The 26186-nt window shown below is 42.1% G+C and overlaps 1 protein-coding gene across 2 annotated transcripts in view; it reads left to right on the forward strand.

The window, feature by feature from the left end:
- CHN2 (chimerin 2) overlaps positions 1–26186 on the forward strand; it is a 320147-nt gene that overhangs the window by 149655 nt on the left and 144306 nt on the right. For both annotated transcript variants that reach the window (XM_033193754.1, XM_033193755.1), the window contains 2 exons: positions 4243–4281; positions 17271–17326. In XM_033193754.1, the coding sequence (XP_033049645.1) occupies positions 4243–4281; positions 17271–17326 (95 nt within the window). The remainder of the gene's footprint in view (positions 1–4242; positions 4282–17270; positions 17327–26186) is intronic.

Here is a 26186-nt window from a genome sequence, read left to right on the forward strand (position 1 = left end):
AGATTGGTTTCAACATATTAAAAATATTTTGTGCTCTGACGCTTGACCAAGGCCTCCTAACAGTGTGCTTTAGTGGTTTGTGAAACATATTTCTAAGGCCAAGGTAATTATAGTTGTTCCACTGAAGCATGACAAATGGCCCCTCACTATGAATTATTTTATGGGAAAGAAAAACCTTCCATGGCAACAGCCCTGGAACTTAATGACAGGCTTCAGATCTTGGGGGCAAGAATAGAGACAGTCATTGGCTGCAGTCAAGAGAGAGAAGACAACAGCATGGGCTCACCTGGGAAGAATCAGGGCAGAGTGATGTAACAATAACAACAACGACATTAGTGGGGCTCTGCTGAGAACTTGCAGAAAAATATAAAAAATTGACAGGATGTTGTCCCAATAATTTCATATACACTATCTCATTTAATTCCCACAATGTGGCCGGTTGCAGTGGCTCATGCCTGTAATCCCAGCACTTTGGGAGGCTGAGGCGGGTATATCACAAGGTCAGGAGTTTGAGACCAGCCTGGCCAAGATGGTGAAACCCCGTCTCTACTAAAAATACAAAAATTAGCCCGGTGCGGTGGTGGACACTTGTGATCCCAGCTACTCGGGAGGCTGAGGCAGGAGAATCACTTGAACCTGGGAGACAGGGGTTGCAGTGAGCCAAGATTGTGCCACTGCACTCTAGCCTGGGCAACAGAGCAAGACTCCATCTCAAAAAAAAAAAAAAAATTCCCACAATGACCCTAAGAGATAGGTTATGAGGTAGGTACTTTTATTTTTTCTATTTTACAAAGATGAGCATTGGGAGGTTCTTTAAAAAAGAAGCTAGATAACCTCCTTCGAATTATTCAGCCATTAGTTGTCGGAGATAGGATTTGAACCCTGAGAGTTCATTCATTCATTTAACACGTTTGTTTTGTTTTGTTTTGAATGCCTGTTATGCGCCAGGCATCCATCTAAAGGCTGGTGACGCAGAAGCGAATGAAGCAAAATTCCTGCTTTTATGGAGTTTGGCTAGTAGAGGATGAGACCAGTCATAACAAACCAATAAATCAATAAATAATTTCAGAGGGCAATAGTGCTATGAAGAAAAATCGGCTCTCTGTGAGGAGAGTAACTGGGGTAGAGGGAAGGTCACTTTACAGGAACTTGGCAGGGAAAGCCCCTGGCTGGTGACATCAAGCTGAGCCCTGTGCGATGGAGCCAGTGAGCCATGCAGCGAACTATTGGAGGGCATTTTACCTGCAGAGTCCATCAGAGCAAAGGTCAAGGACTCAAAAGAGCTTGACTTGTTCTAGGAACAGATAGAAAGCCAGTGTAGTTGGATGATAAATGAAAAAAGGGAAAAATGTCTGCAGTGGAGTCAAAGAGGTGGGCAGGCTCCCGATGATGCAGGACCCATGGGCCACAGTAGGATGCCTGGATTTTATTCCACATGCAGGGAAGGCCTTGGAAAGGATTTTGCACTAGGAAATGTTGTGATCTTCAGTCACTGCAGGCAAATTTCTTCCTCTAGGTTATGTTGCCAACAAGGAGCATCTGGAACGGACTAGGTTGTTTATGTAGCCCATAGCCTAAAGGAGTATTAACTTAGGGGCCAGTGTTTCAGACGAAACAGAACTCGAGGGTTTCCACAGAACAACAAGACTGAAATGGACAGCTAGAGGTCTCCTTAGCTGAACTTCTGACTTTAGATAAGAAGACCTTAGCAGATCCAAGTGGAGCATCTGGACCATACTAAAGACCTTCAGAAAGGGAACTTCATCTTCTGTCTTGAGACCTTCCCTGAGTATATATATAGAAGGCGGTGCTCTAGATACTGAACTTGTCTGACCACTTCTTGGTCTGGAGGTTGTACTTGCCTCATAAAATAAACCTCATCCAAAATAATAAGACATTACAGCTTTGAGTAGGTGGCATCTCAGGGATTTGCATTTCTGTGTAATCTATCGTGTGTGTGTGTGTGTGTGTGTGTATGTGTGTGTATGTGTGTATCTATTTATCTTTGAAAAAATATTTTTGAAGATGCCTTCAACATTTTAACATAGAGAACCGGGGCACGTTGGCTCGTGCCTGTAGTCCCAGCACTTTGGGAGGCTGAGGCACGTTGATCACTTGAGGTCAGGAATTCAAGAGCAGCCTGGCCAACATGGTGAAATCCCATCTCTACTAAAAATACAAAAATTAGCTGAGTGTGGTGGCACATGCCTGTAATCCCAGCTACTTGGGAGGCTGAGGCAGGAGAATTGCCTGAACCTAGGAGGCGGAGGCTGCAGTGAGCCAAGATCATGCCACTGCACTTCAGCCTGAGCAACAGAGTGAGACTCTGTCTCAAAAAACAAACAAACAAACAAAACAAAAAAACAAAAAACAAAAACAAAGGACCTGCCATTTCTGATGAGGTGGCATTGTATGAATGGGACTAGAATTTGTTTTGTAAACTCAGCAACTTGGTTAATTTTGTTTGAATACTCTTTATAAACAAACACTCATGTTAACCCATTGAAATTGATTTATGTCACCTATGGGATGAAATAAATTGGTTGTTTGGGTTAAAGTCTCACTATTATAAGACACTATTCTCTTACTTTGACAAAAATATTCAGAGTTAATGAACACATTGATTTAGCAAAACCCAGTTTAAATAACATGGTAAACCATCACTAATGCACTGACTGTGTGTGTGCCTAGGTGGCTGACTATCCCTCTGTAGGTTCTTGACAATTCAGTCCTAACAACACAGATTTGTTTGTATGAAATGAGCATGAGAGGCATTTAGTTGAGCACTGTGATATGGTGGGCCCCAGAGAGCAAGGTAGTAATTGTGAAATAATTCAATTTAAGCTGCACAAGTGAGTAGGATTTGGGGAAGAATACCACCCTTGAGTTAGTTTTTATTTATGAAGAGCCTATTTGTTTCTCAGGTGGAAAAACATCCTCAAACCACCTTACTTCATGAATGAGGTCAGAAAAGTCTAATGGAGCCAGGTGCAGTGGCTCCTGCCTGTAATCCCAGCACTTCAGGAGGCCGAGGCAGGTGGATAACTTGAAGTCAGGAGTTCAAGACCAGCCTGGCCAACATGGTGAAACCCCACCTCTACCAAAAATATAAAAAATTGGCTGGGTGTGGTGACACGTGCCCGTAATCCCAGCTACTCGGGAGGCTGAGGCAGGAGTATTGCTTAAACCCAGGATGTGAAGGTTGCAGTGAACCGAGATCATGCCACTGCACTCCAGCCTGGGTAACAGAACGAGACTCCGTCTCAAGAAACGTTTAACAGGACAGGAACACAAGGACAAGGGTAGTCTAAGGGCAGGCTGTGTGGTGCACCAGAGGTAGAGGATGATGAGAACAGAGTTTCTGTATCTAAAAGTGCTGAACTAGAAAACTCTCAAGGTTCCCCCACATCAACATTCTGTAGTTTGGCAAAAAAAGATTTTTTTTCTCCTATTTAAGTTAGAGCATGGTTTCCCAAGGTCTTATTAGCTGTGAGTGCAGGACGACTGTAATAACTGCATCAGAATTATAAATTCAGCTGTCAGCATTGGGATGGTTGAGTTGACTGAACAAGCAGGTTTTCTCTCATTGTCTGTTTCCTAGATGGATGAATAACAATTTCAGCCTCTCCACTTTGTGGTAACTCTGTCAGTCTGACATTTCTGATTGCTGAGAGGTTTGTGGAAATTTTCTAAGTCACACATTGGAGTTAATTCAAGGAGATAATGCAATTCCAATGGAATCATCAGTGTCTCTGCTGTCAGATCAAGTATTTTAGGAGTTCAGTTGGTTAGGTTGCACAACTCCACAGATTTAATACTACATACTTGCTGCTTTGCATCTTGCCCTCAAGTCTTAATAAATGGGCTAAAGGTCTGATTGGGCTGTGAGATAAATTATATGTTTACTATGCCAAGTTAAGTAAATACCTTTTGAAAGGATTACTAGAGGGTACAATCAAGTTAATTGCTTTAAAAATCTTTTTTGATTTACTGGGCTCTATGAAAATTGTTAAGCAATTGATCTGCCACAGTACATGAGCTGAAGAAAGTGGTGCTGAGTCCACAAGGTTTCCATGCACATCCCCTCCCCTGTGCCTGGAACTGCCCCCTAAATGAGAAGAGAGTTCCCCCGAGACCCACATGCAAGTATTGCAGACAGACTGTTGTTCCTCCAGAGAAGACACACGTTGACAGCTTGACGTTCAGGCTGATGATGGATTTCTTTTTTTTTTTCTATTCTAGATGCTGAAGAATACCAGCCTCCAATATGGAAATCATACCGTGAGTACCTGAAATGAAAATCTCCCCAGAAGTCTTTAGCAGGCCAGCCTTTTTGAACAATTCTTGCCAGCGATGTGGTCCACACAAGTGTTCCCACCTCACAGCATTGAAAACTCAAATCTTTCTTTCCACTGAGGAAAAAGATTAGTCAGAGAGGATTAACTGAGCCTCCTCCTCTTACCAGGGGCTCCAAGAACCAGCTGTGGCCCATTTCAGAAATGCTTGGAAAAGACAGGTGGACTTTCTGACTCTCTGCCTTTCAGTTTGGGGCTTTATTTTTATTTATTTTTTTACACCGTTGATTGGCAAGTGAGAATGTGTTGATTTCTGTGAATTATGTTTTTGGCCAATCATTCTAAGGATAAAATATTATGTGACATCAACCGCTGAAAAATGAACAGATAGTAAAGAACCATGTTTGGTCACCAAGGGTGACTCTTAGAAACAGATCCTGCCCGATCATCAGTCACCCACCTAGCTCCCCTCATGAAGGCAGGTGGCTGTCATCACCTAAGTCTTGTCTTCTCTTTCCTTAGTACTATATGCTTGACTCGGGAACTCCCCAGTGAGAGAGGGCAGGACTGTGGTAGGAGGAGCCCACTGGGTCCAGAGCCAGGGGACGCAGGTCCTGGCTCAGGCTCCACTTCTGCCATCGTCGTTAGCATTCCTAATGAAGCTGCCAGAGTTACCACTCCCCATGAAGAACCTGCCCTGTGCTGGCCACTGCACCAAGCAGCCAACTCCTGAATCCTTACCATAGCTCTCAAAGATGGGGACCATTCATTCATTCATTCATTCATTCATTTATTTATTCATTTATTTATTTATTTATGAATGAATGACAGGGTCTCGCTCTGTCACCCAGGCTGGTGTGCAGTGGCGCAATCTCAGCTCACTGCAACCTCCACCTCCCGGGCTCAGGTGATCCTACCCCCTCAGCCTCCCAAGTAAGTGGGACTGTTGCAGACGCCACCACACCTAGATAATTTTTTCTATTTTTATTAGAGATGGGTTTTGCCATGTTGCCCAGGGTGGTTTTGAATCCCTGAACTGAGGCAATCCACCAACCTCGGCCTCCCAAATTGCTGGAATTTCAGGCATCAGCCACCATACCAGGCCTATGGGGACTGTTATTATCTCTGTTTCACATGTAAGGAAACCATGGCTCAGGGAGGCTAAGTAACTTGGTGAAGTATTCACAAAAAGTAGTGGGATAGTGTTCTGAGTGGAACCCACAGCCTGTGTGTGTCCAAGACTTGTCCATTCTATTCAAAATCTTATAATATACATAAGTGCATGTATACACACACATACACATATTATATATCGATATATAATATATACATACAGCCACACACACACATACATAAATATGTATGTATGTATTTGTTACAAAAGCAATACAGAGCTACATAAAAGACAGACATTAGGGGAATATGTAAAACTGAGAGTAAAAATTTCCCAACATCCACAAATTCCCCACCCCATATTCCAGTTCACTCTCCCCTTTCGCAGTTGCTGAACTCTGTGAATTTGGGGAGGCAGATCCTTCTGATTGTTTAAAAGCACGTGCTTCATGTTAGGCATTTTCGTTGTTGTTGTGTAAAAATGGCTTTACGCTGTGTCTTTTAGCTTGCTTGTTTCACTTCACAAACATCTTGTTTTTATCTCTCCTTGTCAGCACATACAGAGGCACCTTGTTCTTCGTTACATAAGTCCGTTCTTCCATCTGTGAAATAATGGGGCTGTGCTGGGTCTCTAAGGGCCCTTCCAGTCTAATGCTCTGCATTCTGATCTTCTGTTTTGAAAGGCCGTACTAATGACTTAGTAATTGGATGTTTTTGTTTGTTTGTTTCCTAATGGAGTGTGAAGAGCTCTGACAGTAAATCAACAGAATATCTGTAGTGAGAGGCATTGGGTGTTCCATGACTTCCTGTGCTTTGCACACTGGCTCACACGCGGCCTTGCATACATTAATGACCCAATAAATATTTGTTGAGAGAATGCCACCACAGAGAGCTTTGCTGAAGCGAAAAGATGGCATTGGCTCAAATTCATTTTGCCTTCTTTTAAGAGACCTTGGGCCACCCGATAACATCTCTTAAAAGTGCTTCTATGTCTTGAGGAAGCTGGAAGATCTTTGCTGCTTAATGTTAACAATATCAATTTTAACCCTTCTGTATTAAAGTTTGATTTTTGGATCTAACCAAGTTGTGTTTTTTAAAAAATTTTCTGTATAATCATAAAACTTGACTTGCAAAAGTTCCTCTTTATTATATCCAACTAATAGTCATCCAGGCTCCATCTGAGAGCATCTAGTGATGTAGATCTCTGAAAGTGAGGGGAGTATGCCATCCATGGCATCAAAAACATGTTGACCAAAGCCCTGCAGACCACTAGTGAGGAAGAACTCTCTTTTGGTCATCCTGGATCCATGAATTATTTGAGTTTGGGTGTTAGACCACATATGAATTATCAAGCTCATGCTACTCCATCTTATTCCCAAGAATATCATCCATTCATTTAATCTTTCAGCAAATACATTCTAAATGTCAGAGGATAAGTGTTAGAAATCAACAATGAATAAAGTGTGGTTTATACTTCCCTCCAATGTACAGTCTAGTCAAGGAGACAGATGTAAACCAATAAACTTAAAATGCAAATGAATTCTGGTAACAAAATGCTACTCCTCTATCTCCTGGGAAAGAAGACTATAGAAGTCAAATTTGCATGTGGGTCTTCAAGGATGACTAGGAGAAGGAATCTGAGGGCCTTCATGAGATGCTTTTTAAAAAATCCAAATATGCTAAAATGATATCATTTTCCTGATGTGAAAGTCCAACAGAGCTATCAGAATATTGAATTTGTCTTATTTTAAATAAACTGTTGGTAAACCTGTTCTGAACCCCAGGAATTACCAAGTCTTTCTCTTTGAAATGTTCACAGATTATCCTTTGAGAGGTTAATTTTAGATACTGATGTCTAACTCATTATCATATCATGTATGGAATCCATATTCTTCCATCACACACTTTTTAAAAATCTAGCAACTTTCGGTACTATCAATTCTCTCATATATTTACTAGATACAGTATATTTTTTGCCATAGCATAGGACTTGGTTTAAAAATTTATTATTTGCAGTGATTAGACAAGTAAGTAGCTATATCCTTGTTTTCGTTGACGTTTTTTGGCCATAACTTTGACTTATTTAATGTCAGATTCTTGTTATGAAGCACTAGCCCCAATTATGACATTATTCCTACAAGAAAATTTGTCGACCGGGCGCGGTGGCTCAAGCCTGTAATCCCAGCACTTTGGGAGGCCGAGACGGGCAGATCACGAGGTCAGGAGATCGAGTCCATCCTGGCTAACACGGTGAAACCCCGTCTCTACTAAAAAAAAATACAAAAAACTAGCCGGGCGTTGTGGCGGGCGCCTGTAGTCCCAGCTACGTGGGAGGCTGAGGCAGGAGAATGGCGTAAACCCAGGAGGCGGAGCTTGCAGTGAGCTGAGATCCGGCCACTGCACTCCAGCCTGGGCGACAGAGCGAGACTCCGTCTCAAAAAAAAAAAAAAAAAAAGAAAAAGAAAATTTGTCTTAACCAGGCATGGTGGCATGCCTTGTAGTCCTAGCTACTCGAAAAGGCTGAGGTGGGAGCATCACTTGAGCCCAGGAGTTTGAGGCTATAGGGAGCTATGATCATACCATTGTACTCCAGCCTGTGCAACAGCGAGACCCTGTCTCTAAAAAACTTTAATTTTAAAAGAAAAGAAAATTAGTCAGTTTCTAATGATTCACTTTAAGAAGCGGTTTCTAAGTTTTATTCTTGGCTGCAAGCAACAGAATACTACTCTCAATCACATTGATTGACTGAAGCCAAAAGTCCAGAGGCACTGACTTCAGACATGACTGTTCCAGCAACTCAAATGACATTACCAAAATCCAGTGTATGTTTCTTCCTTTCTTGGCTCTGCTTTCCTAGATTTGACTCTACTCTTACTGTGTTCTTCCCTTGGGATTCCCCTGTAGCTATCAACAATATCAGGGCAGTGGCTTTCTTATCCAAAAGCAACAGGCAAAGGGACAGTCTGCTTTCTTGACACATCTAACAAAGTCTCAGAATTGAGTCTCAGTCCTAAGTGACCTAGGTTACTCATTTCTGACTCTATCACTGTGGTCAGCGATGTGCTGACTGCCCTAAACCAATCAGGACTCACCACTGGAATTCAGGAAAGGATCAACCCCATATAACCCTGTATAACATGATTGGAAAATTTGGAGTAATATTGGAAGCAGGAAGATGAAAATGGATGCTGGGAAGGCAACCATAAATATCTGGCTAAGAAATTTAGAAGAGTAAGAGTAAGAAATCAGCTCTCTCAATATTTTATATAAATTATAGTGTTCATTAATTTTACTCCTTCATTCAACAAATGCATATTAAGTCTCTGCCTTAAGCCAGACACTGTGCTTAGAGTTGGGCCACAAAGATGGATAAGATCGGCTGTTGACTCAAGGAACCATGATGCCACGTGATGGCCTTTAAGTCCCTGCCCTCTCTGCTCCTTTCCTTTTCTTAGAAGCTAACTTCATGGCTCACTGAGCTGTTTCCGTAGAATAATCTTGTCCCAAAGTACCATACATCTGCCGCTAATTCTTAAGTCTCAAGACTGAACACAAGAAACATTGATGAAGTCACTGAGAAAGCTTTGGTTTCAATGCTCTGAAAGAAAAGCTACTTTCAAGTTCACTTGAAAATAATAATAAAGCTACATTCTAAACGTTAAGCCAGAACTGTATAAACTTTTTGCCTCGAGCAGGCAAGTTCAAAAGTCAACCACCATGGTTATGCTCTGAAAGATTTTCTTTCTTAAGAGGCCAAGTGCCAATTAGGCAGCAGATGCAGTGGCTGACAGCTCTCCCTGGAGGCTCCCCTGGGCAACAGGTCATGCAGGCATAGCTTGTGCCTGTTTTACAGATATGAAATTTAGAGCCTCAGAACCCTGATCTACAGAATCCCAGCATCAGAATCACTTGGGAAGAATATTTATGATAATTATTCCTCAGCCTTACCATAGATCTCTGGATCAGAAAAGTGGGGGGATGTGCAATGTATCAAACCCCACAGGTTTCTTTTATGCATACTTATGCCTGAAACCCCTCAGTGTGTGGGCAACTGTCATATCCTCCTAGATGACAATGATACTGTGTTTTTCACAGTACCATTAGACAAGATAATTAAATCCCCATTAAGACTTGACGTTCTGGCCAGGTGCGGTGGCTCACGCCTGTAATCCCAGCACTTTGGGAGGCCGAGGCAGGGAGATCACCTGAGATTGGGAGTTCGAGACCAGCCTGACCAATATGGAGAAACCCTGTCTCTACTGAAAATACAAAATTAGCCGGGCATGATGGTGCATGCCTGTAATCCCAGATACTGAGGAGCTGAGGCAGGAGAATCCTTGAACCTGGGAGTCGGAAGTCACGATTAGCCAAGATCATGCCATTGCACTCCAGCCTGGGCAACAAGTGCAAAACCCCGTCTCAAAAAAAAAAAAGACTTGACATTCTGTTAGCAAGGCAGGGCCTTCCCATGGCAGGCTGGAGGGTGAATTTGAGCCAAAGAAAACATCTAAAGTACCTATAATTCCCTGCGCATAAGGTTTTCCCATGAAAACTGGGATGACATGAGCAGTGAATAGGGTCATACTGGCTCAGTGTCATGGCCAAGTGGCTGGATTCAGCTCCTGGGTCCATATACCCTCCTTAGAAAGAAAGTAGACTGTTAGAAGCCATCCCTGCTGGATCTCTTAGGAGCTGGTGGAGCTGGCCTGGGCTTCAAGGCCACCCAGGCTATGGGCTTTCACCCATTAGCAGTCTGATTCTGTTCCCAGAGTGAGTCAAGTTTTCTTACTGAAGAAAAAGTAAAACAGTCTGTCAGTGAGCTCTCAATTTCTCAATCTGCTTTGGGTTTCTTGGGGAGTTAGGGAGCTCCACCTCTGTGTTCCCCAGTGACTGCCACCCCTGCCAAACAGCTTACTCTGGTGCTAAGAATTCTCTGGTGTGCGGCAGAGGGCCCGGGGCAGGGAATTCCTGGCACAAATGTGGGACATTGCTGCAGAAGCAATTCCATCACATCACCTCTCAATCACAGACCACCCAAGAATTGACATACATTATTGCATGTGACTTGTGAAATGTGTTTGTTGAACAAGGAAAATTCAAGAAGCAACGTTTTCAGATTATGTGATAAATTTCAGTTATATTAAACTCTGCCTCAGAGATTTTTTTCATGGATGTTTGTTCTGCTATAGCTAACCTTGAAAATGATGGGCAGGCTCTCATTTGAAGCTAAGAGAAGAGATTGGGCCTATTTTTATATGGCTGCCGTGGTCATTGATTGTCATCTCATTATCTTTATAGCCAGCTAGGTAAACCAGATGGCAAATAGGCTTCTGTGCCTACTTGCCAACTTCTGTTGTTTGGAACAGCATAGAACAGGGTTTTGCAGATTCTGAGACCTGCTCATTGAGAAATAAGTCATCAAATGATGTCTGCTGCCAAGGGGCCAGGAGAGAGAGGTGGCAGTCCCTCGCTTCTGGGGTTTGCCTTCCCTCTTCCCTCCTCCAAGTCGCCCCTGGCTGGGATTGTTCTTTGTTGGTTGTGAGATTGGTGAATTACCAAATTTTTCTTTGCTAAAACTCAGAGGGTCCCTAGAGTATGCAGCTGTGGGATTTAGCCTGTTGACATAGGAGAGGAACTGTCCAGAAATGTTCCATCACCTGCATCTTTATTTGTGTAGTAGCATCTCAATCTCTCAGTCGCTCAGGGTCCCTCCTTCCATTCACTTTGTAAACCAGTCTTGTCAATTCTCTTTTGAATCTCTGAGACCATCAACTCACCTTCACATCTGCCTTTGCACCAGTGTTACCTTAACTCACACTTTCACAACCTTATCTGTGTACCAGTAAGACACTGTTCTCTCTTGCTTCCTTGTCTCCAGTGTTCCCCATATCTGATCCCTCTTTCAGCAAGGCAAAGGACAGTGGCTCCTACTTCTAGATGTGCGTGAGTCTCTTGAAGAGCTCTAAAAAGAACAGATTTGAGGGCCTCTGGCCGGACTGGGAGAGTAAGCATTGCCAGAGATGGAGTCTGGGAATCTGTATTATTTTATAACAACTCCTCGGAGATTCTAATGTGAGCAGCTCCTCATGGGCACTCTCCACCATCTAGTTAGGCAACCACTGGCTCAGGCTGAAAACTACAGGCTTTGGGTTTTGGAAATCGAGACTAGGAATCTTGATTTCATCCTATGATCTGCATGACCTTGAGCATCTTCAAAGCTGGTAGGCAACTGTGCTACCTTATTAGTGAGGGGAATAACAGTTACCTTGGAAGCTTTTTGGGAAGATGAAGTGAGAAGATGCATATAATGTGCCTGGCACATGGTCTGTGCCCAGAAAAGGGCAGCATTTATTCTTCTGAATAACCTTATCCCTGTTACCAATATTTTTAAACAGAGTAGATCATGGCTTCTGCTCAAACATGTGACTGTCCCTTTGTTACAGACAGGAGGACAGTGACAATCCCCAGCATGTCATTCAAGGTCCAGCCCCACATGGCCTTCTCACACATTCCACACCCTGGCTCAGCAGCCACACTGGCCTCTTGCTGACCAATCAGCTCATCATTTCCTTTCACTGCAGTTCCTCTTTCCTCTATCTGTAACCTTCTCTCTTCTCTACCTGCAGAACCCTTCTAATCCTTAAGGAGAGCTCCCTGCCTCTTCCCTTGGGAAGTTGTTCTGACCACTTGAGTAAATAGAATAGCTTCCTCCTCTTCCCCCATTAAAGCACTTGGCCAACCTTGGTTTTGTGTCTCCATGCATGTCCCCCATCACTGGTATCTCCTCGAAGGCACAGATTGTGACCCATGGGTCATTAGATACAGTCTGTTCATTCACCAAATAATTAAAAATACGTTCACAAAGCCACTTCAGTCACAAGTGTGAAGCCTGAAGTGTGAGCTTCGGGGTCTAGTTCCCCATGGTATCCCACATATCACTGTTGGTTTCAGAGGCATTAATAGTGGGAAGAGAAGAGTGAATAGGATTCTCTCACTGTGAATTCTATAGTCCTTCTTAGATCTAGAACTCTTTGGTTCTAGGAGATGGCCCCTTTGACTCCTGCTACACACACTGTCAGTAACATTCTGCTAAAAAGCAGCTTAGTAGTATTGGGCTGATTCAAGAGGAATAAAGGGACACATATGCATTAAACATGTACTACAAGGCTGAGCATGGTGGCTTACGCCTGTAATCCCAGTGCTTTGGGAGGTCGAGGCAGGTGGATCACTTGAGGTCAGGAGTTCAAGACCAGCCTGACCAATATGGTGAAACCCTGTCTCTACAAAAATACAAAAATTAGCCAGGCATGGTGATGCGTGCCTGTAGTCCCAGCTACTTGGGAGGCTGAGGCAGGAGAATCGCTTGAACCCAGGAAGTGGAGGTTGCAGTGAGCCGAGATTGTGCCATTGCACTCTAGCCTGGGCAACAGAGCGAGCCTCCATCTCAAACAACACCAGCAACACCACCACCACCACCACCTACTATGTGCCAAGCACTGTTCTAGATGCCAAGCACTGTTCTAGATGATCTGTTCTAGATCAGAACAGAACAACGTCCCTGCCCTCAAAGAGCTTACATTTTAGTCAAGGGAGATGGTACACAAAATAAATAAACACAATATTTATGTCTTGTTTATTAATTGTGTTAATGATGATGAGTGCTGTGAAGAAACTTGAAACTATATAAGGAAACAGAGGGATAGGGTGGAATTTTATACAGGCAAGTCAGGGAAGACCTCCCTGATAAGGTGAGATTTAAGCAGATATTTGAGTGAAGGGAGAGAGTGAGCCATGTGTATATCTTGGGAATGAGTAATCCAGGTGGAAGGAACAGTAACTGCAAAAGCCCTGCGGCATGGGAGATATAAACCAGGGAAGCAGGGTTGATGGCACCCATCTGTATTCACAGCTACCTGGGAGGTGGAGACAGGAGGATTGTTGGAACCCAAGAGTTTGATTCCAGCCTGGGCAACATAGTGAGACCCCATCTCTTAAAAAATATAGACCAACAATCAAACCAGGGGCTTTGGAATCAAAAGGATGTATTTTAGCTCTATGCCCTGGAGCAAATATTTAACTTCTCTGCACTGTTCCTCATCCCCTATCCAGAATGATAATGATACAAAGTTATTTTTTCTGGTTTCTTAAGAAGATTTAATACATGTTATTCCTGACACATGCCCTTCTTTTCTCCCAGACTCTCCATTCATTCTCAAAGCCTCCACATAATGCTGACTGTGGTATCTGGCATATAGCAGATGCTCACATATTTGCTTGTAAGAATTGCAAAGGAGCACTTAGCTAAAAATGCTTCTCTTTTGTAACAGGTATGCTTCCTTTGCCACCTCCATTAAAAATGGTATTCAAAAAGCCATTTCAGCCATATATCACTGTTGGCTTCAAGAAGCATTGACAATGGGAAGAGAAGAGTGGGCAGGATTCTCTGAATGTGAATTCTGCAATTCCTCTGCGATTTTAGGAGATGACCGTTGCATGCTCATTAACAGTAACATCCTGCTAAAAAGCAGCATAGTAGTTTTGGGAGTGATTCCAGAGGAATAAAGGAATTCCATGTAGCCTCCCTGGTGATTAAGGAGAGCATAAGCTATACTGGGGTAGCCAGAGGAATGTCCACAACTGTTTCTCTGTCTTTGATTGGCCAACTCTTCCTCATGTATTAAATCTCTGACCTTATCTCTTATAGCTTTTTCTTTTGAATAAGCAATACATATGATTCAAAACTCAAAACAACATAAAGTATACATTGAGGAATCTTTGTCTCACTCCTGTCCTTGTCTTTCTTTTTATCCCCTGAAGGTAAATGCTTTTCTTTCTTTCTTGTTCCTTCCAGAGTTTCTTTATACAGATGTAAACAAAACTGAATATACCTTATTATTTTACTCCCTTTCTTAAAATGAATGTGTACTCTATGTATTTATTGTTTTGTGTATGTGTGTGTGTGTGTATTTTACCTTGCTCTTTTCGCTTAACAGAATGTCAAGAGTATCGATCCAGGTCAGTGCATAGAGAGCTTTCTCAGTCCTTATTACAGGGGCATGGTATCCATCAGAAGACGTACCATAGTTAATTTAACTGTTTCCTTCTAACAAAGATTGGTAAACCAAGCCTTGAAAAGATGATCCTTGCCAGCCCTGTACTTACTGTACTATTTCATAAAAACATCTGGACCTCTCACTAAAGCTGATAGGGTTCTTGAAAGTAGAGGCTGTGGTTTTATTTATATTTATATCCATAGCACCTCAACAAAACCTGAGGATACAAGACAAGCAAAAACAAACATGATGCCTTCCTTCATGGCGGGACTTACAACATGCAGGGAGAGATGATTGTTTTTGGAACTCACACCAGTAAATACAGAACTGTAATTGTTGATAAGTTATATAAAGGAAAGTACAGGGGATTGTAAGAGCATAGACTAGGGTGATGTCTTTGGATCTGGTGTGAGAGATGTCAAGAAGGACTCCTCCATGAAGTTGATATTTGAACTAAGGACATGATGATAAGGGGCAGATAACAAGAGGTAGAGAAGGAGTAGAGGAAGATGTCATAGACAGAAGGAATAGCGTATGCAAAGGCCCTGTGGTTGAAGGGAACACTGCATATTTAGGGAAAGGGGAGGAAACAAACTTGGCTGAGCAGAGAGCATGACACATGGTAATACTGTAGAAGGAGACAGGCAAAAGCATTTAGGGCATTTGATCTTCCTCTGAGAGCACTATGAGGGCATGTAAGGGTAGTGACATAGTCTTGGTTTAAAACAGTCATTCTAGCCACCAGGGAAAAAGCAGGCTGCAGGATGGGAAGAGTCCAGAACTTGGAGTAGGGTGTTAATGATAGTGATGAAGAGGAGTCGACAGACTTTGGAGATGTTTCCAAGCAAACGTGACAGGTCGTTGATGAACTGACCATCTGAGGTGTGATGAACAACTTCTAGGATGCTGGTGGCTAGAGAAATAGGATGAATAATGGCTCCTTCACTGATATCAGAATTCCCAGAAGCCTAGATTTGGAGGAAAAGCTCTTGAGTTCAACTTTTGACATATTGAAGTTGAGGTCCCTTTTCTTTTGAGAAAGTCAGGAGGAATCTGTAGGAAGTAAGGTATACGTCCTGGAGCTTAGTGGAGGGTTCTGAGCTGAAATGTGGGAGCCTTTGTGTGTAGGAGATAAATGAAGTGTTAGAGTTGGAGGAGATTCCCTAGGGAGAAGAAAGAGAATGAGACCTGAAGAGGATCTAAGGTAAGCCTTGGGTCTCTCCTATGGTCAGTGGACAGGTAGAGGAGGAGGAGGAGCAGCAACATGCATAGGAAAGAGGCAGCCAGGATCAAAGGAGGAAGACCAGGAGGGTGGTGCCATGGAAGCCAATGGAAAGAGATAGCACAAGGTGAACAGTATGTGTCAATTGGTTGATGATCTCACGTTCAAGGCCATTCATCTTTCCTCCACCTAGTCCCACTTTCCATGTATTGGTTCATTGGGATCTGAAAGCTCTTTCTCTATAGGGAGGCAGGTGTGTAGAAGCCTTCTTTTTATCTGTCTGTCATTTTTGGTGTCCTGAGCTAAAGGGTTATGTTGAACTCTGTTTTCCTTTCACAGATGACTACAGTCATCCTTAGGTGACACATTAGTGTGGGTGACCTACACCTAGAAATGTGGTACATTTCAAAATGTATAGAGGGTTAGATAGCTCCTTCTCTGTGCTAAAACCAGGTAGTTTACACTAATTAGGTAAGAAAATAACCACGTTCAGCCAAAGACAATGGGGAGCCATAAGTACAAAATATATTCCATCATTTTTATCTGTGTTTCCATATGATCACCTGCCCTTCAATTACATTTTTTTATTTTTAGACCTAAAAATAGATCAGAAAGTTTGGCTTATCTTATTACATTTTCTAGGAAGACTTTGTCAGATCTAGTTTTTTAAAACTTTTTGTAGATTTATTCCATTTAAAATTCTTTCCTCTTCAGGATTCTGAAGATAACATAAACTTTTTTTTTTTTCAACCTGTATTTTCACGGAAGTAGAATCCAAAGGTACCTGCTTAGGATAGCTTTTCCCTTTAGCAGAAATAAGCAGACTAGCTGAGCAGCAGAAAAATCACTCATTATATTCTGAAAAATCACTAATAATTGTCTGATAGATTGCTTTATGTACAATGACCTGCTTTCCTCCATGCCTAAGACTGAAAGTCTGTCTTTAAATGAGGTTAGGAAGGCGTTATTATTATTTAAGATGAGAAAGCACCCAGGAAAGAGGAATGACAGTGGATGGGAAGTCATCAGATGGATGAGAATTCAGTGTGATAGACAGGGCAAAAATGGAGGGAGAAAAGAGCGAGAAATGGCTTGGTGTTTCACTCACTCAGAATCAGTTGTATCTTTGTACATAACTAACATCTCAGAGAATCACACTCCTCTTAAAATGCCAGTTCTTTTCCCGGTATGTCGAGAGACATCGGCATTTAAATTCAGGAATCCTATTATGTGATCTTACTACTCAGGTACTCACAAGTAGAATTTCATCTTTAAAATAGTCAAAATAATTTTGGCCATATTTGGTCTTCCAAGAAAGCCATAAAATGAACAATGCCAGTAACAGTTATGAAACTAAATTGGCCTTATAAGAATAAAAAAATCAATTTTGCAAGTTTATATTCACAGTGACTAATTTCCATATAAATGATCTGACTTTATCCAGTCTAAAAAATGTGCCTGTATTCTCTTGTTTTTTTATATTTGCAATTCTCGAGGTGTACTTAGGTGGAAATATTTGAAGGCATGTTGATATGTGTTGCAGTATTCTAATTCTAATTATTTCTCTCTCTTTTTTTTTTTTGGCAGTATATCAGTTACAGCAAGAGGCACCTCGTCCCAAGAGAATCATTTGTCCTCGGGAGGTCAGTACTCAGCTATTTCCAATACACCTTGTTAAATATGATGAATTGTCAGCACTACATAGAGAGTGGAGGGATTTCAGGTTTCCTGGGAGTTGATTTCTATTAACGTTTGTTAGAGTGTCGAAAGATTTAACATCTTCATAATCTATATTTTGACATCAGACATTATTTAAAAAATACTAACAAACCAACTTGGATTCAGATGTCTCCTATTTGTAACCATTACCGAGACAAATTAAACCACCTTTGTGAACACCAAAAAATGTGTATTCTGGATATTTTCTTTGTTAATATCCTTTCGATTCCTTTAGCATTTTTTATTATGAAATGCTTACAGTACAGAAAGTACAGGGAATAATAAACCTCTAGGTATTTTCAGTGCCCATATTTAGCAAATCTTTTTTTTTTTTTTTGGAGATGGAGTCTCGCTCTATCATCCCGGCTGGAGTACAGTGGCCGGATCTCAGCTCACTGCAAGCTCTGCCTCCCGGGTTCAGGCCATTCTCCTGCCTCAGCCTCCCGAGTAGCTGGGACTACAGGCGCCCGCCACCTCGCCCGGCTAGTTTTTTGTATTTTTTAGTAAAGACGGGATTTCACCGTGTTAACCAGGATGGTCTTGATCTTGTGACCTCGTGATCCGCCCGTCTCAGCCTCCCAAAGTGCTGGGATTACAGGCTTGAGCCACCGCGCCCAGCCCATATTTAGTAAATCTTTATGCTTTGTCATATTTACATGACATTTTAAAATAATAAAGGCCGACAAAAAAGTGATGAGGTTTTAATTCTAACTTCCCTTAATTCACTAATCAGTTCTCTGAGTGTGGGATGCCAGCAAGATTTGAAAGGCAGGACTAAGGCTTTCTTTTCTGTTTTTATTCTGATCAGTTTCTTTAATAGCATACTTAATATCCTTCAAATCAAAGGCCCATGGGTCCTTGCTTATTTTTGTCATCACTGGGATTAGATATAGAGCTGCAGATAGCTTTTAAAGTGCCATGCATGCCTTATCAAGAGGGAAAGGCTCCAATTCCAACACTCTTGAGATTCACTCTTGAACATTAGTACTTTTTGGATCAGGTTTTGAACCTGTTTCAAAGACTTATGTCCATGCATACCCATACTCAGAGCCAAGTTATCATGGTTTAATACATTTTTCTTTTTTTTTTTTTTGAGGCGGAGTCTCGCTCTGCCGCCCAGGCTGGAGTGCAGTGGCGCGATCTCGGCTCACTGCAAGCTCCGCCTCCCGGGTTCACGCCATTCTCCTGCCTCAGCCTCCTGAGTAGCTGGGACTACAGGCGCCCGCAACCGCGCCCGGCTAATTTTTTTGTATTTTTAGTAGAGACGGGGTTTCACCATGGTCTCGATCTCCTGACCTTGTGATCCGCCCGCCTCGGCCTCCCAAAGTGCTGGGATTACAGGCGTGAGCCACCGCGCCCGGCCCGGTTTAATACATTTTTCTACATAAAATTTTACATCTGTTGAAGGGCAATGAAATTCATCAGGTCATCTCAATTTTAGGACACAGTAGACTTTCTCATCCCAGGCATATGGCTGGAGAGGAGGAAATATCTGGTGCTTAAGGAAAAATCCAGGATGAGTTCCATTTATTTCGTACTCTGATCTTGTCCTGTCACTAACTTGGGGGTCAATATATTCAAATACTATATTCAATAATATTTGTTATTCAATAACCAAATCCAATAATATTCAATATTTTTTCAAATGAGTGAAAAATAGGATAAATACAAATTTTTGAATGAGATGCACTAAATAAGAGTGTTCTCAGTGCAAATTAAGACACAAGTTGCTAAAGTTTCCTTCACTCCTGCTTTTTATTGAGTGTTTCTCCATCAGAAAAATTATGGCCTTGTGTAAGGAAGTAGAGGAATTTAAATGTCTCAATGGAAAAAATATTTGTAAAATTAGAATACAACTAAAGACTCTGTCTAGGGGCATTAATAAAAAGACACTAGGCAAGGTCAGGCACCAGAACTTGAAATGCAAGCAGATAGCAAATAGTCATTCATTTATCTGTTTATTCTGTAAATATATATGGAGAGCCTACTGTATTTGAGCTCTGGTCTTGTTGTGAGGAATATAGCAAAGGACTTGGCTATTGGTATTTTGAATATTATAATAAAAGACAACAAAAGTATGATGTAATTAAATATATATTTAAGATTTTGTCTCTGTATAGTGTGTGTGTGTGTGTGAAAGAGACAGAGAGAGAGAGAGAGAGAACATCTCTCGGTTTCTCAAAATCCTTGGAACCATGTCAGTTGTCCCTTAAGGCAGGTGGAGTGTTAGCAGTGGAGGTAGGCGATTCGGATTATCCTTGTACAGACTGTTCCTAGAGTTCCGCTGAAACTCTTCTGCCATCCAGCGGGCTGAGGATCCACTGTGTATCTGTTTGCTGTTGCAGTGCCATCACCATCTGCTGTGACTGAAGGATGTGGTTCCCATGTCTCTTCTTTCCCCTCTTGTCTGCCTGTTAAACCATGCTCTTCACCTTTTGACCTTACCAGTTTGATATCTTAGTGAGGGACGTCTGGTCAATGCTTGCTTTCCTCTAGAATTCCATATCCCGTTTCTGCCACGAAACCTAACGTGAAATGGAGATTCATCAGCTCCCTTGCCTCAGCAGGCAGCATGGGGCCCATCCAGCCAGGCAGGTGTCAGATAGTAACAGGTCAAGTTTGCCTGAAGAACAGGTGCTGCTCAGATGAGTGTCTGCAGGAATAGCTTCAGTTCCCTTTGTTCTCTAGTTTGTCCTCCAGTTTGATGTTATCTGCAGATAATTACTGCCCAAATTCCCAAGCCTCCCAGCAGCTGGCCTCCTGCAAGTGAAGGCACCACTTTCTCTTGCATGATGGTGAAACAGTTTCCCCTACTACAGATGGTGTTTAGTCATACGTCTTGTTGTCTTGTAACACACCTCCATGCTTGGGAGACATGCCTAATGAAGACAGAAAGCCTTTCTGTGTGAGTTTGTGGCCAGGGAGATTGAAGCTTTATTTACACATTTACATAAAGCAGTAAAGGCTGTTTAAAACAATGAGTTATTTTTTCTATGTACGTTTTCCTGTTACATCTCATCCCTTAGCTAAGAGCCCACATCTTCCTCTTCTACACAGCTCTGGGCCCTTTTTCTTGGTCTTCAATCCATCTCCTCCCAGCTACTCTTCCCTGGTCCCTAGCGTGGTAGCTCCAGTATGCTCAATCTCTGTTGTTTCTCTGATGACTCATACCTTCCTGGGCTATGAGCCTCTCCCAGGTTAGGACCTGCCAGTTCCACATGATAAATACCCACATGAGAGCACCAAGCAAAGTGTGTAGTTATAGAGATGTGGAACACTGTCCCTCTAGGGTATAGACGTAGGCCAGTCTGCCTTGATTCATGGTGGTTATCAACAGATACCAACTACCTAGTAGAATTTGCTAGGGAGCTGGGTGAGTCAAGGGTACAGACTGATTCAGCAGGCAAAATCCACATACTTATCGAATCCAGGAAAGCAGGGAGCTCAGCTGCAGAGTCAGCTTGGACTTGTTTTGACTTCTTCCTCCACCACTTTCTAGCTACCTGACACAGAGCCAACCACTTACTCTCTCAAGGAGATTAAGGCCTAACCCAAGGATAAGCACCTACTTTGCAGGGTTGCTATAAATGACATATGTGGGTCAGGTGTCCAATATGGTGTCTGCTGCATAATGGGTACTCAGTTATTGTTCATGATGCATGGCAGAGTCAGAAACCTGTGAAGAACAGGCTCTGAGCTGGTCATTAGGGACAGAGTCAAAGTGATGACAGTGTGCTCTGAATGTAAGTGTAAGAGGCAGTGATCAAGAAGAAAGCAAGATGCCCAGGTCAGGAATTAAGCCACCAGGAAAAAAGATACTGAGGATGAAGAACAGAAGGTACAAGCAGCTGAACAACAGCTCTGGCGCCAATTAAGCCAGGCAGGGTCAGGTCCTGAAATAACAGTTCATTGCTTTCTTGAAGCTTTACCACTGCAAATTAGTATTTATTGAGCAGCTGCAGCACCTGGTGCTCTGCTGGCATTTCCTCAACACTCCATGCCAACAGATGCAAAACGTCTTCCCATATGCAGAATTCTCACTGCTTTTTCTGTCAACTATCAGTCAGTCACATCATAAGCATTTATTAGTTACCAAATGTGTGCCTGGGTTATCTGTCACAAACTGTGGAATATTGACTCTCAAATTTGTTTCTCTAGCCAAGTTCTCTACCCGGGGCTCCAGACACCTCTATCCACCTGTCCACTGGACCTCCTCAGGTCGCTGTCTCATAGGCCACCACCAGCCTCATGTTCAGAATAGAACTAGGCCCTGCTCCATTGGATGGCACCTAACTTCAGACACCTCTACTTCCTTCCCTACCCTCACCCCTTTCTCCTCCATTCTTAGCATCAAGTCTATCTCGAAATATATCTTGCGTTGTCCACTCTACTCTATCCCCATGAATGTTGAGTAGTTTGGGCCATTGTTATTTCTTGCCTGGATTTCATTGCAGATAAGGAGCCTCCCACCTGATCCCCCTGCTTCTACTCCTCGCAGGTTCCCTGCAGCTCACATGTACACATACACACACACTCCAGTCACCAGAAAGGAGCCCAAATCATCGTCGTTAAATACAAATTGGACCCTTCAATAGCTTTCTGTTACTCTTAGAATAAAAGCAAATTTCTTGCCGTGCCTATGAGCCATAGTTGGCCTCCTGCATCTGTCACTGCCCTGTCTGTACCATTCTTCTCCAAGTGCACTGCCTTTTAGCCCCACTAGATTCTATTCCCATTCATTAAAACAAAGAAAAGAAAAGAAAGAAAGAAAAAGAAAAAAACACTGTCACTATTACTGGGCCTTTGCACTTGCCCTTTGCCTGAAATTCTCAGACCCAGGTTCTCTGCACATCTAGGTTTCAGGTCAAATTTCACATAATAAGAGGCCCTTCCTAAACTCCATAAAAACGTAGCACCTCCCCAATCCTTGGAGCTTCTCTGTCATATCGCCTTGTTTATTGTGTCTGTGGCACTTCATATACTCTCTGATACACTTTCTTAACATATTTGATTGGTGCTTGTATATGTCTCTCCAGGAGAATACAAGCTCCAGAGACTTCATCAGTCTTAATCATAGGTATATCCTTAGCAGTGAGCTTAGCCAAGCAACAGTGGGGAATCAGTAAATAAATAAGTAATTTTCAAAATGATGAAAAAAAGGATAGCAATTGCTAGCATAAGGAATTTGGGATTCTCAAACTATTACTAATAGCATATCAGATTTACTCAATGCTGTTATTAGGGTAGTGAGCTAGACTTTTGGCAGTTGTTAAGGTACTAACTTAAACACAGACTAAAATTTTTTCCTGGACTAATCCAAGTTTCTTCTTGGCCTCTCCAAAAGGCCAAAATGGCAAGATTTACTTGTGTGACTCATTGAAAGTCAAGTTCCTCTAAAATTACCTCAAGCCTACACTAAATAAGCAGAAGTTCTTTTGTGACTGTAAATGATCTGGTGTCATTTGCCTCCTTTGAAATTGCTATAGTGAATATGGGATTACAAAAAGCAATTTCAAAAAAGGAAAATACAATGGCATAATATTATTTCAAATTGTTCTCCATTTTATATAGCTTCATTTCCTTCTCCTTGCTATGGAATAGTCTATTTTGGAAAATTTTTTAATGCAGAAATGGATGGTAGAGATTTCTAGCATTCATGATCAGAATCAGCTTTTTCCTTGATGATCAGAAGTTAGGCCAAGTACTGACAGCAATGGGCAATCTTCTTTTTTTTCTTTTTCTGAGACAGAGTCTTGCTCTGTTGCCCCCAAGCTAGAGTGCAGTGGCATGATCTTGGCTCACCACAACCTCTGCCTCCCAAGTTCAAATGATTCTTCTGCCTCAGCCTCCCAAGTAGCAGGGATTACAGGTGTACTCCATTGCACCTGGCTCATTTTTGTGTGTGCATATATGTATGTATGTGTGTGTGTGTGTGTGTGTGTGTGTATATATATATATTTTTTTTTTTTTTTTTTTTTTTAAATAGAGATGGGGTTTTACCATATTGGCCTGGCTGGTCTTGAATTCCCAACCTCAGGTGGTCTGCCTGCCTTGGACTTCCAAAGTGCTGGGATTATGGGCATCAGCCACCACGCCCGGCCAGCAGTGGCCAATCTTAAGTTGGAGTAGTATCTCACGACCTTGTTTTACCTTCCAGTGAATTGTATTCATCTTTTAAACAACGCTTTAAGTGTTCCTACCCTCTTTTATGCATTTTCTTTGCTGGTTTTTGGTGTTCTAAATATCTACTGCTTTTACTCTTTTCTATCTTTATTTCTAAAAACTGTTCCTGTAAGCCTTCGAAAGCATTCCATTTCTTCATTATGCTTTTTAAAATTGTATTAATCATATCCAGACTTCACAATCTTGTAGCTCGAGGGCATTTATCTTGTCTTAGCCATGTCTGGAAGATCTTAACAAGCCATATTGATTGACCATATCATTTTCAACTAACTAAATACATTTTGAATCACAGATTTTAAGTGAATTCTGAGGGATTTTCTACTATTCCACAGTTCTTTCCTTTTCTTCTTTTATTTATTGAAATAAATGTTTTAAAACAAAGTGCATTTGGGGGAATGTGAAAACTCTACTGATTTAAGACATCTCGACAAGGTATGTCTTAAAGTAATGAGATTGATTCTACAAGCCACAAATAAAAATCAATCTCATTACCTTTTAATTGGCTTTATGTGTAGTAGTAATCAGAAGGCTATTTCTTCCCTTGCAGAAAAAATATTCCTATTCTTTTCATCCTAGACTTTCTCCACTTGTCTCTTTTTTTCCCCCTTAATGTCAACACAATCAAGAATGAAGGACTTTCCCATCATTATTCTTCCAGGCTGTCACCTCACTCACTAATGCCATCTGCCCTTTCTCTTGATGCAGTTTTGTTCCGAACTGGACTTGCTTTGGGTTTAGACTTGATGTAGTACGGGAGAAAAATCTAGTAAAACCAATGTTAAAAATAAAATTTTGACATATGATTTTTTTTCCCTAAAGATAGAACCAAATGTTTTCTGCTTTTTAAAACAAAACAAAACAAACAACAAAAAAAAAAAACTAAAAACTTTCTTTTTTATTGACAAGTACTGTGAGCTACCAAAATGCATACTCCCCCACCCCCAAATTCACTCTCTTTGGAATACTTTGAGCTTCTTCTAAAATAATACAGACCCCGCAAGTGTGCACCTAAATATATTTAGACATTTCCAAGGTGAAATCATAAGCACTGGGTAAGGGCTGTTGAGACCAAGCTGTTACGGAGTTCAGAGCCAAGGGGAGCAGGTGAGGTGAGCTGGAGAGGGCCACCAGAGAACAGTGCATATGCCAAGACATAAGATGAGGCAAAAGTAGAATGAGGAGAATAAATGGGAAATTAAACAGTGATTGATAATAGGTAAAGTTTCTGGAGAAGATTCTTTAATCTCTCTGGGTGATTTTTATTTCTTTTTTCTCTTCTCTTCTCTTCTCCTTTATTTCTCTTTTTGGACGGAGTCGTGCTCTGTCGCCCAGGCTGGAGTGCAATGGCATGATCTCGGCTCACTGCAACCTCCACCTCCTGGATTCAAGCCATTCTCCTGCCTCAGACTCCCGAGTAGCTGGGATTACAGGTGCCCACTATGCCCAGCTAATTTTTGTATTTTTAGTAGAGACAGAGTTTCACCATGTTGGCCGAGCTGATCTCGAGCTCCTGACCTCAAGTGATCCGTCCGCCCCGGCCTCCCAAAGTGCTGAGATTACGGGCGTGAGCCACCACACCTGGCTGATTTTTATTTCTTAACATCTCCCTTGAAAATGTGTATTGCCTTAATTACTAGAGTTGGAATACTATGTGGTATTGTTCATTGTTTTAGAAAAAAAGAATAACTGATAGCATCAGGTATTACAACATGTGTTCTGCCATCCTCCTCTAGCTTATGACAGCTGGAACCCAAGATCCCATTACTCATTGATCTCAGGTGGTGGTGGTAGTGAGAGTGGGGATCCAAACTGAGACACAATGGTTATGCGGAGACACTGGCTTTTGTAACACCAGCCTTACTCATCCAAACAGAGAGTAAATGCCATACCTCCATAGGAGTTGCTACCTACAGCAGCCCCATATTATGTCTGCTCTGTGACTCAGAGGTCAGGTCCCACAAGTTTTGGGGTGTAACCAGGGTTATCCAGGAAAAGGAGCAGGTGCATAATGCTGGAGCTATAGTGAGGATTTAAAGACATGCTTCACATTTTGCTCACCTGGTTAAACTGTAACTGAGAAATAAAGCTGATGAAGGCAGGTTATACTTGGCTCCAGATAAGCTGTGTCTCCTACTAGAGTGTGGCCTGTCCAACCGAGCACTGAGAGGCTTGGACATAGATTTCTGACCTTGATTCTGCTTTCCATTGGAAAAAATGTGGATGATGGAATCTCAGACAGCCTCAATTTTAATATGACTACACTGAATGATATTACCTAATTATTTACTCATTGTCAGTCTTTTAACAGAAATGACAGCTATCACATAAGGAGTACTTCCTGTGCCCTGAGCACCGGCTTCATAGTTTTACAGATGCTACGCCCACCACAATCCCATGGGGCTCGTTATCCCTCTCACTTTACACAGGAGGAAATGAGACAGGAAGCACAAGAGGGGCAAAGGCCAGATTCCAACCCAGACAGTTCATATCCATGGCTGGGCTTCTAATCCAGTGAGTCACAGAATGTGATCCCAGCATGAGCTGGGAACAGGTGAGAAATGCAGGTTCTCAGGCCCATCCCACATGTCCTGAATTACAAAC

The sequence above is a fragment of the Trachypithecus francoisi genome, unplaced genomic scaffold, assembly GCF_009764315.1.
Source record: "Trachypithecus francoisi isolate TF-2019V2 unplaced genomic scaffold, Tfra_2.0 Lachesis_group4, whole genome shotgun sequence".
Classification (NCBI taxonomy): Eukaryota; Metazoa; Chordata; class Mammalia; order Primates; family Cercopithecidae; genus Trachypithecus; species Trachypithecus francoisi.